General features: G+C 45.1%; 1 protein-coding gene across 2 annotated transcripts in view; it reads left to right on the top strand.

Moving 5' to 3' along the window:
* The window catches only part of LOC147452632 (ornithine carbamoyltransferase, chloroplastic-like), a 58,397-nt gene extending 43,609 nt beyond the window's left edge, over positions 1-14,788 (top strand). Inside the window, exons 4-6 of one of the 2 annotated variants that reach the window (XR_015188912.1) lie at positions 12,598-12,873; positions 12,979-13,593; positions 13,753-14,788. Coding sequence is in view for 1 of the 2 variants with exons in the window: in XM_086518268.1 (XP_086374394.1) it covers positions 12,598-12,873; positions 12,979-13,161 (459 nt within the window). In the remaining variant the exon portion in view is untranslated. Of the gene's footprint in view, positions 1-12,597; positions 12,874-12,978; positions 13,655-13,752 lie in introns of those variants that run through there. The other variant, XM_086518268.1, reaches the window with a different exon arrangement.
* The last annotated feature ends 284 nt before the right edge of the window (positions 14,789-15,072 follow it).

Genomic DNA, 15,072 nt, shown 5'->3' with positions numbered 1-15,072 from the left:
CAGTCACTTCCATATGACAATTTAACGCCGCTGGAGAGGCCAACTCCGTACAAAGAAGGTGGCAAAGGTGTGTCATTCACGACCTTTACAGGGTTTGATGACAGGAAGAAGGCTCTTTCATTCCTCCAGCAGTTTGACAAGGCCTATGCAGGGGGAAACTTTACAGAGGCTTCAAAGGTCCGCAAGGCAGCCACTTTCTTGACAGGGAATGCGGGACAATGGTGGACAACTTTATTGCTTCAAGGGCAAGCTCCGTCCACATGGATTTACTTCAAGCAGATTTTTGCAGCAGCATGGTTATCTGATGACTTTGAAGCAGATGTCATGACAGAATGGCACCAACTAAATGCTGCCACTTGCAGAAATCTGGATGATTACAATCGGAAGTTTTGGAAAGCTCTACTTCCAGTAACTTCCTATAGGTTTGTGCCATTGACAGAACAGATTGAAAAATACTGTTGTGGCCTACCCAAAGGATTGAGAAAATACTGCACGAAGACAAAAGTCACTACTTTGACGCAGCTCATCGAGGTAGCAAACACTGGCAATGGTTTGCTCAAGGGAGAAGATTGTGAATTTAACACTGGCGTCAAGGCAGGATCAGGCAAGAAAAATTCAGCCAAGAAGCACGTTCCCAATGAGGCTCCTAAAGGGACTCAGGAGTCGGCCAACGCAGGGAAAGACAAAGCTACGGCTGAATCAGAAAAAGGACCAGCAAAGAAATGGAAAAGACGTTTTCCTCGCAAGTCAGAAGAGCAAAAGAAGGTCCTGAGGACAGAGAACAAATGCTTTATATGTGAGCAGCCTGGCCACATTGCTTACAACTGTCCTACAAAGAAAAGGCCAGCTGATTCTGAAGACAAGGAGGACAGGAAGGGAAAGAAGCCCATGGCTGGTCTAGTGCCAGATATGGTGGGCGACAAGCCAAATTCAGATGCAAGTGAGCTTTGCAGAGCATGGGGAAAGGTTAGGGATCAAACAGTGCTTATCTTCTTTGATCCAGGTGCTAAAGCCAACTTTATTTCCCCAGAATTGGCTTCAAAGTTGGGAATCAGACCTGAAGAGATGGGGTATACAGCAGAGGCAGGTTTGGCATGTCCTGGCCATACAGAGGCTGTGACACCCATCATTGGAAAGTTGCGTCTACATATCCAGTCCTATGTAGATGCTGAAGAATTTTACATCATGCCACTGGACGGATGTGATGTGTTGTTAGGTATTCCTTGGTTATTTCGTGTACAGGGAATCATGGATGCCTACAACAAAAAGATCACTGTACAGAGCAGGGGAAAGACTCACATTCTGGATGTAAAGCTTAAAGGGGAGTCTATTCCTACTGTATCAGCTTCTGCTATTACTTCTGTAATGAAAAAGCATCTTTCTGCGTACTTGGTTTTTGCACGTGAAGTGTCAGATTGTGATGAATCAAATTTATCTGTGCTAGATAAAGAAAGGTCAATGTTTTTACAACAGTATAGTGACTGTTTTTCCGATTCATTACCGTCTCAATTACCGCCAGAGAGACCCGAGGACCATGCGATAGATTTGGTGCCAGGCAGTAGCCCACCAAATAAGCCTCCGTACAGGGTTAGTGCGGCTCAGCAGAAAGAGATAATGGGCCAAGTATAGGAGTTGTTAGAAAAGGGGCTGATTCAGCCCAGTTCATCCCCATTCTGTTCTCCAGTGTTGTTGGTGCAGAAAAAGGATGGCTCATGGCGTATGTGCATCGACTACCGTGCACTGAACAAGAATACCATCAAGAATAGGTTCCCTATACCTAGAATTGATGATATTATGGACAAATTAGAAGGAGCAGCTATGTTTAGCAGGATAGATCTAAAGAGTGGGTACCATCAGATCCGCATTAGATCAGAGGATGTGCACAAGACTGCTTTTAGAACAGCGTTTGGCCTTTACGAATTTTTAGTGATGCCCTTTGGTCTCACAAATGCTCCTGCTACGTTTAATAGGATGATGGACAGAATTTTCCGTCCACACCAGCAGTTTGTTGGTACGTTCTTTGATGACATGATAGTCTATTCAAAGAATGAAGAGGAGCATAGGCATCACTTGGCCATTGTGTTCAAAGAGCTACGCAGTCATAGGTTGCTCATCAATGCAAAGAAAAGTGAGTTTTTTCTGGAAGAGATTCACTTTCTGGGACACATTGTCTCAAAGGACGGTGTCAGAATGGATCCTGCAAAAGTCGAAGCGATCAAGTCATGGCCAAATTTGAAGACGGTGCATGATGTCCGAAGCTTTTTGGGACTATGCTCCTATTACAGAAGGTTTATCCGAAATTTCGCTGAGATTGCTTCACCTTTACATGCTCTTCAAAAGAAGGCAGTCACCTTTAGATGGACACAAAAAGAGATTTCAGCTTTTAATCTCTTAAAGGAAAAGATGACTTCAGATCCAGTCATTGTGTTGCCAGATCTTAGGAAGTCATTTGTGGTCCAGTGCGACGCCTGCGGTAGTAGCATTGGTGCTGTGCTAATGCAAGATGGCAGGGTAGTAGCCTATGAGAGCAGAATTTTGCAAGGGCCAGAGATGACCATGCAGGTCTATGAGAAAGAATTACTGGCTGTGATTCATGCGCTCTTAAGTTGGAAACACTACCTGCTAGGTGCAGACTTTGTTGTCCAAACGGACCATCAGACCTTGCGATACTTCTTGACACAGACAAAGTTATCTGAGAAGCATATGCGATGGGCAAATATCTTGTCCATGTTCCATTTTCAGATTGTGCATGTGGAAGGCAAGAAGAACGTTGTGGCTGATGCCTTGTCAAGGAAGCCACAAATTTCAGCTGTGTCGATTCCTTATCATCATGAACTTGATGATATGAGAGAACAGTATGCAAATGATGAAGATTTTGCAAGGGTCTTCGAGCAACTAATGGATGGACAACGTCATGAACACTATCTTCTTAAAGATGGGTTCATGATGATGCATGGCAGATTGTGTGTCACAAAGCCATTGCGACGCAAAGTTATGGAAGAGAGTCATGTCCCACCGTATGCAGGGCATCGTGGTATCGATGCTACAGTTAAAGCGGTAGAGACATTCTTCTATTGGCCTACATTGAGAAGGGATGTGGATGCCTTTGTGCGAGAATGCCTAATATGCCAAAAGGTCAAGTTTGACAGGCAAAAGGCACCAGGGTTATTGCAACCACTACCTATTCCAGATAAACCATGGGAAAGTATTGCTATGGATTTTATCTTTGATCTTCCGAGAACGCAGACAGGAAATGATGGTATTTGGACCATTATTTGCAGATTCAGCAAACAGGCTCATTTTATTCTTGTCAGGAAGAAGATAAAGCCAGATCAGATGGCACGCTTGTTTATGAGCAATATTTTCAAGTATCATGGCATGCCACAGTCGATTATTAGCGACCGTGATCCACGCATGACAAGTTTGTTCTGGAGAGGTTTGTTTGAGAATATGGGCACCACGCTCAAATTCTCTTCGTCATTTCATCCTCAAACAGATGGGCAGTCAGAAGAGGCAAATTCTACTGTCCTAGATCTGCTGAAGTGCTATGTGTCAGAGCATAAAGGAAAGTGGGAGCAGTATTTGCCATTGGTGGAGTATGCATACAATAATACAGTGCATTCATCAACTGGCAAGGCACCTTTTGAGATAGTTGAAGGTGGCAAGAAAGTTCCTCCCATACTGCATACAAAGGACAAGATATTTGAAGCAGATAAGTATGTTCAGGACATGGATGAAATGTACAAGAAGGTCAAAGTGGCCTTAGAAAGGACTCAGGCAAAGCAAAAGAAAGCAGCTGATCGTCACCGTCGTGAAGTGGTATATTCACTTGGTGATTGGGTGCTTTTACGCTTTGAAAAGGCAAGGTTAAAGAAGATGAAGGGCAAGGAAAGACTGTTTCCAAAGCTCAGCATGCGTTACTATGGGCCTTTTCAAGTATGCGACATAATCAGTGATGTTGCATATAGGCTGAAATTGCCTGACAGTTGGAAGATTCACAATGCGTTTCATGTGAGTCTTCTCAGACCCTATGTGGGTGATGTGCCAGAAGATATGCCAGCTGAAGATCAGCCGGAAGTCGAGGAACTTGACGAGATCTTGGTCCCTGAACAGATTTTGGCACACAAAGAAAGGAAAGTGAAAGGCAAGGTTGCTAGGCGTTACTTGGTAAAGTTCAGAAACTATCCACCAATGGATGCTAAGTGGATGGAAGAAGGTGAACTTGCAGAGTCACCAACTGTGTTATCACTTTACCTGGAAGCCTTCGATTTGCAACCTACCTTGACCCCTTGAGTTTCAAAGCTAAATGGATTGTCAGTGTGACAATGGCTTCTGAAACAAATGATGTACATGGTATTTAAAGTGAGCTCAAATCAAATACCTGTTACATGAATGTTAGAGCTGTACAGATTGTCAGTTTGGCAATTGCTCTTATGGAATGTCCAAAAGTTTGATTAGTGCTATAGAAGTGAGTATTTCTTGTCAGTTTGTCAAGGATACAATGATTGCTTCTATTGAAGAGTACATGTGTAACTGCATTCTTAAACTGTCGGTTTGGGTATGCTCGAAAGTGTTACGGGATCCAACGTGTACTATAAGACAGTGGCAAAATGTGCAGCTACCATTTTGTCATTGGAAAGTTAGTGACTCAAAGCAATGGCAGAGTGTGAAGCTACCACTATGTCATTGGGACAGGGTTCACACGCAGGCAATACATGAGTCGACGAGGTGTTGAATACACCAGGGTTGACAATGAGCATGTATGTGTCGTACATGTGTCGACAGGTGTTGAATACATCAATGTTGACTAGGAGCTTGTACGACATAGATGCAAACGAGGACGTTTGAGATTTCAAGAGGGGGGTATGTCACCAGCGTGTGACTACTATCTATCCTTTTTGTTGATTTCTTTCTTATTATCTATTTACTTTCACTTTTTGGAAACACCCCTCGGGAAATCTAACTGCCCTGCATTGCATAGCTAGTGTGGAACTGTCCAGAGGGAGTCCAGGCCTGAGGGCAAGAGAGCACTAAGGTTGGACAAGGACTATGGTTAGCCAAGTGGGGTCATTGACTAGCCAAAGTGGAATCCTTTGCTACAGAGGCTACATTTCAGTTTTGGATGTGGCCGCAGTGTACAAAGAGGGTCGGATGACCTAGAAAGATACAATGGCAGCATCTCCTAAAATTTAGGGAACTGCTATTTTGGGACCTGAAAATGTGTTGGCGTCATTACCTCCGGAATGACAAAGGGAACATTTTCTTACTCTGCCGTGAAGTCAACTGGGCAACCGGTTGGGATATTTTTAGGCGGCAACCCCGAAACGGGAAAATGCTTGTAAATGTGCCAAGTGGCACATTCTGGTGCAGTTTCTAATGCAAGAGAGAGTTGGCGCTGAATTTGAAGGGAAGAAGGGCTCATTTGCTGATTCTGTCACAGGTTAAGAGCTATGGAGTGCTTGCTTTCCCTCTTATGCACAGTGCGGTGCCAGGAGTGATGCCCTGCACGCTACGCACTGCCCTCTCTCTCCCCTTTGGCAGTATGTTATGCCCCTCTAGTGGGCTCTTCATTTGACCAATGTACAGTTGTGTGGGTTCATGCGCGATTGCCGAGGCAAGAGCCTCTTGCACAGGTACTGGATTAGCTAGCGACTAATCCCCCCGCAGGTACAGGTGAATTCGGAGAGGTTTCACGCCAGAAATCTCGTCCGATTCAAAGGGCAAGTAGCCCTACAGGTGCGGGAGCTCGAGGACTTGCTAGGGATGCGACCGGCACGCGAAACGGAGCCCGAAACAGTGAATTACAGCCTGCTGTGTATTTTTGCAGGTTTAGGGTTTTGGCCCTAAACGGACCCTAATACCCCCAGGAGGTTCGGGGACGCAAGGGGACCGCTGTACAGGTGATCTGGCGCATTTTCAGGGCTGAAAACAGAGAATTCAGCGTGCTGCAGATTCTCGCCAGGTTTTGCAAAGTGCTCGTATGCGTCGGGAAAGTCGGTCAATGCGTGGGAATACTGACCGTGAAGGGTTCTAGTACAGTTATGTTGCCGAAATCGGGCTGGAACAGTGGAAATTCAGCCGAGTTTGTGCGGGGCAGCTTGTAGGAACCACAACGTTTATTCCCTCTTTTGAATAATAAAGAAATACCGAAAGGGGCGCCTAAGTTAGGGGCCAATCTGGTGTCCGTCTACTCATACAGGTGCAATCTAGCAGCCTGTATCCCTCTCCCCTTTGTTGTGTCTTGAAAGTACAGGTAAAATAGACGACTAATAATGGGTGAAAGCTAAATCAAGGTTTAAAGTAAAGTCTACCGCCCTTTTTGGATTGAACAGGCCGGTTACAGCGCCTGCCCGCACTCCTGTACTTTGAACATAGATTAATACAAAAAGAAATACCGAAAGGGGGCGCTAGTCTTTGGGGCCAATATCTCTAGGCACGGAACTCCGTCGGGCCAATGTCGAATAAATTGTGAACTGTGAATTGTTTTGAAGTGGTTATTTGGTGCTGTCGCGGTAGATTATTGACTTGGAGTGTCCAAGTCTGTTACACTGCTTTCAAATTGCGACCACAAGCATCACAATAAACCTCAAAGGGCTTTTGCAAGTTTGGCAAAGCCAACGCTGGACCCGTTGTCAACTTTTCCTGGTTCCTTTTACTTGGGGACCATCGAAAATTGCAGCCTTTTAGACTCTCACCTTTCTGAGTCAACACATGCAATGGAGAAGCTATCTCTGTAAACTTTCGAATGAATCATCGATAATATGAGTTGAAAATAAAAAAACTTCGAACTTCATGAACATTTTTCAAATCGAGCCAATCACGAATAGTCTCAACTTTGGCCGGGTCCATCTTTACACCTTCCGCTGAGACGATGTGTCCCAAAAAGTGTATCTCTAGCAAGAAAAACTTGCTCTTATTCCCATTTACTACCAATCGATGTTGCAGTGCATCGAAAACGTGTAGCAGATGGTGTCCGTGCTCTACCGCACTCTTGGAGAAGACGACGATGTCGTCAAAAAAGGTGCCCACAAAGGATCTATACTCCTTGAAAATCGTATCCATCATGCGACTAAATGTAGCCAGAGCATTCGCAAGACCAAAGGGCATCACCAAATAGTCGTACAAACCAAAAGTCGTCTTGAAAGTCGTCTTGTAGACAGCCTCGGGAGCAATTCGGATTTGATGATAACCAATTTTCAGATTAATTGTGCTAAAGCAATTAGAACCCTGAAGTCTGTCTATTATATCATCGATCCTTGGAATAGGGAATCTGCTCTATTGTTGAGAGCTCTATAGTCAATGCACATTGTCCAAGATCCATCTTTCTTCAAAACCAGCAACACCGACGAGCAGAATGGTGAAGTGCTGGGCTGGATGAGACCCTTCTCGAGAAGTTCTTTTACCTGGTTCATTATTTCCTCATTTTGGGCTCAGCTAACTCGATAAGGTGGCCGTTTCGGTGGTGTACTACCAGGAATCAAGTCAATCTTGTGATCTTCAGGATGTGAAGGAGGTAACTCGCGTGGTAATGTCACAAACTGGTGACGTGGCTAACCCCGGACACCGAAATGTGCCGAAAAGGCTGACACGTGGCAACAGTACGGACCTCCGCATAATGCACTGGCAAGCTGACGTGGCTAATTGTATGGAATTCTGGAAATTGCGGCGCTGATGACGTGGCAGTGTACGGATTTCTTGAAATTACGTTGGCTGTTTTTTTATGGCAGCTTTTGGGCAAATTGCTTTTGAAGATTGAAAAGCTTTTATTATTAGAGATTTTGGGGCTCTGCTCTCCCTTGTACTTATAAATAAGTGGGCAGGGCTTCACTTCTCAGAGCATCTGGACACAGAGTCTGAGAGTGAGCACCTACCCGCACTCTTGTACTTTGAACACAGATTAATACAAAAAGAAATACCGAATGGGGCGCCATTCTTTGGGGCCAATACCTCTGGGCGCGGACATGCCAACCTTGCCTCTGCCGTGTACCCCATCTCTTCAGCTCTGATGCCCAGCTTCATAGCTAACTCTGGTGAGGTAAAGTTCGCTTTGGCACCTGGATCAAAGAAATTATGTGCCGTCTGGTCTCTGACTTTACCCCATGCTCTGCATAACTCATTGGCATCCGTGCTTGGCCTGTCACCCACCATGTCTTGCACTAATCCTACTGTGGGTTTGGGCTTCTTTCCTTTCTTGTCCTCTTTATCATCTGAGTCAGCTGGTCTTTTCCTTTGTGGACAATCTGTAGCAAAGTGACCAAGTTGCTCGCATATAAAGCATTAAAGTCTCAGCCATCAAGACCTTCTTTTCCTCGAGCGACTTACGCACAAAAGACTTCCTTTTTTGTTTCTTTGCCAGCACTCCAGAGGTCCCGGATGAGTCCTTATCCTTGCTGACCTTTTCTGACCCTTGTGATGCTTCAGGAGGCGTTTTCACAAAGGGCTTCTCTGCTGAAATTTTTTGTTGCCTGGAAACCCACTGTCCTCTCCCTTCAATAAGGCAAGACCAATGTTGGCAACTTCCATAAGCTGAGTGAGGGTAGCCACTCTGCTCTTTGTACAGTAATCTCGAAGCCCTTTAGGCAGCCCACAAGAATACTTCTCAATCTGCTCTGTCAGTGGCACAAACTTGTAGGAGGCTACTGATCAACGCTTTATAAAACCTCGGATTGTACTCCTGTAGGCTCTTGCAAAGTGGCCGCAGTGAGTTGGTGCCAATCCGTCATGACATCGGCTTCAAATTCATTTGACAGCCACACAGATGCAAACATTTTCTTGAAGTATACCCATGTGGCGGGTCCCTGTCCTTGCATCAACAATGTCGTCCACCATGTAAGCGCATTGTCTTTCAAGAAAGTGGCAGCTTTCCTGACCTTTGAGGCCTGTATGAAATTCCCTCATGCATAAGCTGCATCAAACTGCTGGAGGAAAGTAAGAGCCTTTGCCTTATCCTCAAAGCTGTTGAAAGTGCTAAACTTTATAGTTGCACTGTCACGTGCACATCTAACCCTATGTGCATGTGGACAAGCTACTTCAAGTCCAGGGTTCATGTCGTCTTAGGAAGTGTTCTGGCACCTTTGTGAGCCTATGCGCAAGCCGTGCATGTCCAGACACTTAAGAGTAGTTGCATATCCTCTGGTTGCACCCAACATGATCATTAGCATTACCATCAGAATCCATCAGGAGCATTTTTCAGTGCACAGAACCTACCTCCCCTATTTCAGCCATTTTTCACTTATTATTAATAAGTGACTTTGTTAGGAAACTGGGTAGGGCAATTTTAATATATAAGGAAACTGGCAGTCACTTAGTGGAAGCAGAAGAAGCAAAGAAGAGCACAGGCAATCTCTTGCAGCAGGCCCTCTAGCGCGACTTCTCCTGCAGGACCCCCCTCAAGAAACCAGCGTTTTCAGCCTACTGAAATCGCCTTTTTCAGCCTGAGTATACCAGCGTTTTCAGCCTACTGAAATCGTGTTTTTCAGCCTCAGGATACCAGCGTTTTCAGCTTGCTGAAATTGCGTTTTTCAGCCCTGCTGTCCAGCGTTTCCAGCAGACAAAACCAGCGTTTTCAGCCAGCCGTCGTCCTCGTCGTCGCCGTCTTCTCTGACCTAGAACCACATTGCATAGTAGCGTCAAGAACTTGCATCAGCATCTTGTACCAGATTTGTGCAATCAATAGCATAGACTTCTCTCGCCATCGAAAGAGGGGCCCTTGGAGGAGGGTTTGACAACTTGTCTGGTGTCGTATTCTTCTCTCTCTATCTCTCAGTCTCAGTACTTTCATGCACAGTGTTTACCCACTTTGTTTGTGATCATTTGTACTCTCTCACTAAAGAAACAGAAGGATCTCCCTTCCGTAAGTAAAAGGAACCTTGAGCACAGTTTGGAGCACTCATCTTGAGCAAAGTTCAACATTCACATCCGCCGCACCTTACATGCACCACCTTCTTAGTAAGCTTTTGGCTTTTCCAGTGCCCCCAAATTGTCATAGGGAATTGTCTGCAACATGGGTACTGTAGTAGGGTCATCGGCATTCCTTGGCCATTGACATTTTGCGTCGTAAGTGCCATATCTGGCTGCTGTACAGAAAAACCAGCCATGCCAAAATTGCCCTATGTTACCCCAAACTGGCCTTGATTGCTCTAAAAGCCTTGTTGCATGCCGATATTATCATACATGGGGTATATCCCCAAACACTGTTCCTGGTATATATTGTTGGTTTCCAAGCACATAACCAGCCATACTTTGGAACACAGATCCACCCTCGAAATACCTAGGATGTCGTGTGGGTGGTGGAAAAACCTGATGCATCGCCTGGAAACAGGTTCCCCGTCCATTTAATGCAACATGTGAACTCTAAAAGATGGCAGGCTGAACTGGCAAAGCCTGTGGAATTGGCGTCCTAACCACCTGTTCATGGACGAAAAGAACCTGTTGGAGCCCCTGACTTCGCAACGTGCGAGTGCTCCCTATCATGCTGGGACGCATGAAGTACCTGGGCTTGAGTCTCATCGGGCTCTATTGGTTGTGTGAGTTGCCTTGTCTGTTGTGGCACTGGTGGCGCTTGCAAAAACCATGGAGGAATAGGTGAGGAAAGGACAGCAGATGAACTGTGGGATGTAGGGAAAAATACCGGCAGATGTGGGGAAAATACTCCCACCCTGCAGGAGCCTACTGGCCATGGAACTAAGCCAAAACCCAAGGCTAAACATGGCTAGACACAACCCGACGCCCTCACTCCCTAGCACTCGTCTTTGGGAGAAAGTGGGACTGACTGGATGAATCCGGAGAGATGCCTGAACTCTAACATAGTTCTAGGTTGGCAATAAGAAGAAACAAGACAATATTTTCTTAAGTTCAAGGATCGAGGGACACATGAAGTTGCTTGGGTGGATGGGAATTTTTTATTGACTATCCAAATATTCTAGCCTCATAAAAGGAGGCCATGCAACTCGGTTGCCGTATCTCACCTTAAGCAGGAGGGGATGTCAAATGCGCATGGCTCTGTGTGCCACGTGGACATGCTTCATCGCCTTCCAGAGCCAGTTTTCCACCTATCTATAGATAGGAGTGTTTAGAATCCTAGGAGGATTAGCACTGACAATTTTGTGAGCCTGTTTGTACGACCTGCATGTTTGGACGAGTCCATTAGATTAGCTTTTCCATTTTTGGAACCCCCTTGCATAAATGGTTTGTACATGTGTTTTGACAGATGTTATTACACTATGGTGGGCATCTGGCATGATGTACATATAGTTTTAGGTTAGAGGCCATTCCCCGCGTCGATCGGATTCTCGGGCTGTGGGCAGATGCGCAACAGTTTCGCCCAGAAACTAACTTTGGTCAAACTTATTAATAAATCATTCAATAGATTTATTTTTAAGGAATTTGACAGAGGTTTTGCCTTACCTACTCCTTACGGAGATTATAACTTGCCATTCGGCCTATAAAGGGAGTAAGTCACCCATCGATTGGCACAAGTTGAGAAAGCGCTAGCAGAGGATGCAAAATAGCCCTAGCGTTTTCTGGCAGTAGATCAGCCAGCGATTTGCAGATTTCAGCCTAGCGTTAGCACAAGCACAACAGATCAGCCAGCGTTTTTAGTTTTCAGCCCTTCGGTCGCCGGTGGTGCATGAGATCTACAAGCGCTAGCCTCCCAGATGTGGTTCGGTACTTCGGCAGCCTATTGAGCCTCTCCTTGGTCATTCCCTCGTTGCATCGAGTGCTCTCATTGCTGCCACTGCCATCATTGGCATCATCGAGATCTGCGTTTTCAGCCCTTCAGTACTCTCACACCGGGAGCGCAAATCAGCCCCAGATCTACCCCTTGGTGGCCATCGACAATTACACATCGAGACGGATCCAAAGGTACACTAAATCAGCCCTAGAGGTGCTTCATCTTGAAGAGTTACCGGGGCGACATTTTCCAACGGTGTGGACGTCCTTGAGAGTGTTTTTTGGGACCTCATCGCGTGTCATTCTCCTCTTCTCTCTCTCTCTCTCTCTCTCTCTCTCTCTCTCTCTCTCTCTCTCTCTGTGCGCATCTCTACCTCTCTCTCTCATTCCCTCTCTTCAAGGAAGTAAAGGAACCATCATTCATGCTGAAGCAGTCATTAACAGAAGGAAAGAAGTAAAGATGTGTGGAAGTGTAGAACCTAAATTTTCACCACTTCAATTTTGCTGCACCTGACAACAAAGCAGAACATTACAATTTTAAAGAAGGTGGGAGTAAAAAAGGAATAGGGGGGGGGGTGTGGCACGTACTTCATTGGTTGGTGACGGCCGAGCAGCTGCAGGACACCAACGAGGACGAACGGTGGGGCACGACAACAGGCTCAAGGAAGCATGCACATCAGCAAGTAGGCATCGCGCAGGAGGGATGCCAGCAGGTGATGTCATGCGATCCCCCCCCCCCCCCCCCCCCCCCAAAAAAAAAAAAAAAAACAAAGAGTAAAATAAAAATAAACACCCTTCTCTGTCCTGCTGTTTGTGTGGCCGCATGCTTGCATGTGTATGTTTGCCCTCGTGCCCTTGTGCATTCATGTGAACTCGTGCTGCTGCTTATTAGGACAGTGAGATAATGCTTCAAATTCTTTTCAGGTGGTGTATGTTGGTGATGGAAACAATATTGTTCATTCCTGGCTTCGTCTGGCAGCTGTTGTTCCAATTCACTTCGTGTGTGCTTGTCCTCAAGGTTTTGAGCCCGATCAAAGTACAGTAGAAGCAGCAAAGAAAGCTGGAGTGAGCACAATCGAGATAGTGCATGATCCAAAAGAGGCCGTTGTAGGTGCAAACTTTGTTTATTCAGATGTATGGGCAAGTATGGGTCAAAAAGATGAGGCAGAGCTCAGAATGCAAAAGTTCCAAGGCTTTCAGGTTTCTTATATTCAATGGACTGATGCTTCTGATGTCGATTGTTTAGTGTACATGGGAAGAATTTGATTAACAAATTCTTTCTTCTTCTTGATGGATGATTGACAGGTCGACGAAGATTTAATGGCACTAGCGGGTCCCCAAGCTTATTTCATGCACTGTCTTCCTGCCGAGAGAGGTGTTGAAGTAACTGATGGAGTCGTGGAGGCACCGCATTCTATAGTGTTTCCGCAGGCCGAGAATCGTATGCATGCACAGAATGCCATTATGCTTCATGTATTGGGTTTCTGATACAAGAAATCTCATATTGTATGTTGGTGGTTCTCCCGATCTAACATGCACGTTCTTCATGGTTCTATTGGGTAACCTGTTGCTCATAAAGCAGGCATCCATTTAGGTGAGGTAGTCTGCAACAGGACTTTCCAAAAACCTGTTCCCTAACCAGAGATAAAAAGGATACACTTAAAACTCTGCCGGCTTTTAGGTTTAAATTTGAAGCATTTGCAGGTATTTATACTGAAACTTGTAAAATCTTACCAGTTTTATCAAGGCAAGCTCTGAATCTAGCCAAGAATTTGCAATTTTAGCCCGCTGAAAATACACTAAAGCACCCTGGTTTGCGAACACTGGTCTGCAAAAGAGAGAGAGTGTATTCTTCAGAAGGCCTAGCTTTAGCAAGAGAAGCTTGTCTGAACGAAGAACATGCAAAGAACATGTTTCCAGGTCCATTTTTTACTGAACTGACAACATTATAAAAAACTGACAATGTTCTTTGCATAGATAATTTTTTAAGTGCTTCCAAAGGGGAAGGTGGTTTGATAAAGTATCCGTAAGAAGTATGCACTCACTGGTTTTTGCTAATTAGTGGCTTTGCCTCAATAGGTGAAGGACGGTGACCATGTCTTGTATGCTGGTTATCTGGATTTCTTCACCTGATGAACAGATGCACTTTCCTCTTGCTACGAGATGTGAGTAAAAGGGTGCAAGTTCTAACATATTGAGCAGGCTCATTATCCTCAAGGCAGTGTCTAAGGTTGCCTTGCAGTGCTGAAATCGGTGTCACCTTGCGAGAGTAGCTCAGCCCTGGCCCGGCTTCGCAGCTCGCTAAAGGAAAAATTGAGTGCATTGGACCTCTAACTGTGCTCGCCTTGAACTAAGTCACTTGCAGGGCTTTCCTTTGGCATCCACTTGTATATTAGCATAACAGTCATTTAACGTTGGCAGCAGAGCCTCTTTCGGATCAAATGGGGTCTGATTTGTTGTTACTTGAAATTATTTGACATGAGGGCCCAAATGTTTGTTGCCTACATTCATTAGATTAAACATTGCACCTGGCTTATCAGGATTGACTAGAGCTGGCTTATGAGGATTGACTAGAGCTGGCAATGATACAGAGTTACAATAAATTGGTGATACATAACAAGCTAGGGACAAAGGAGTGAAGAAGGGAGCTGAGGCAGAGACATGCCACCCAGGCTTGCAACATGGAGGTCAAAAACTCCACCAAAGAGTCTTCAATATTAGACTCCAAATCTCCGAGCGCTATGGATACCTTCAGCATTTGGAATGGACAAGACAAAGCTTAAGATGAGGCTTTTAAGTTGTTGCAATAGGGTCTTTAAAGTAGGAAGTAGTTTTCCACAAAAAAATGAAAAGGGACACCCAATCTTACTGGCTTGTAAAGTGGCAATTTTTGAAGGAGGTGTTTGTAGCCTTAGATAGCAGCAATCTTTCACATGGTTATAGAAGAGAAGAATGAGCTTCCTCCAAATTGAGGCTATTGAGGAGCACCAAAGGTGGTTGCTGAAGGAAGGTGCTAGGGGTTTCGTGCCCAATGGGATCTTGATGTCGGAGTCATCCTTGGCCACGTTAATGATGGCTTGAGGTCTTTCATGATACTCTAGCATTGAGAGCACTCTTAATGGTGAACTTGCTTGGTTTGGATGAGCTTGCTTGCCCTCAAGACAATAGTTAAGAGGAGATATCATCACTCTAATCAAATCAAATTGTGTGAATTGATCCCTATTTTTGTGATTTGAGTGTTTGATTTTTCTATTTGGATCACCCAATTTGTGGATTGGAGTAAACATGGAGAGTATGAAGACATGGTCCTATGGGAGATGAACTCAAAGAGGAGCTACTAGGCAAGGGGCTATAGGAATGTTAGACGAGAAGAATGCATGCCATAATTTCCATGCTAGT

The sequence above is a fragment of the Adiantum capillus-veneris genome, chromosome 8, assembly GCF_014529385.1.
Source record: "Adiantum capillus-veneris isolate H3 chromosome 8, ASM1452938v2, whole genome shotgun sequence".
In the NCBI taxonomy this organism is placed as follows: domain Eukaryota; kingdom Viridiplantae; phylum Streptophyta; class Polypodiopsida; order Polypodiales; family Pteridaceae; genus Adiantum; species Adiantum capillus-veneris.
This window is presented reverse-complemented; position numbering and strand designations above follow the sequence as displayed.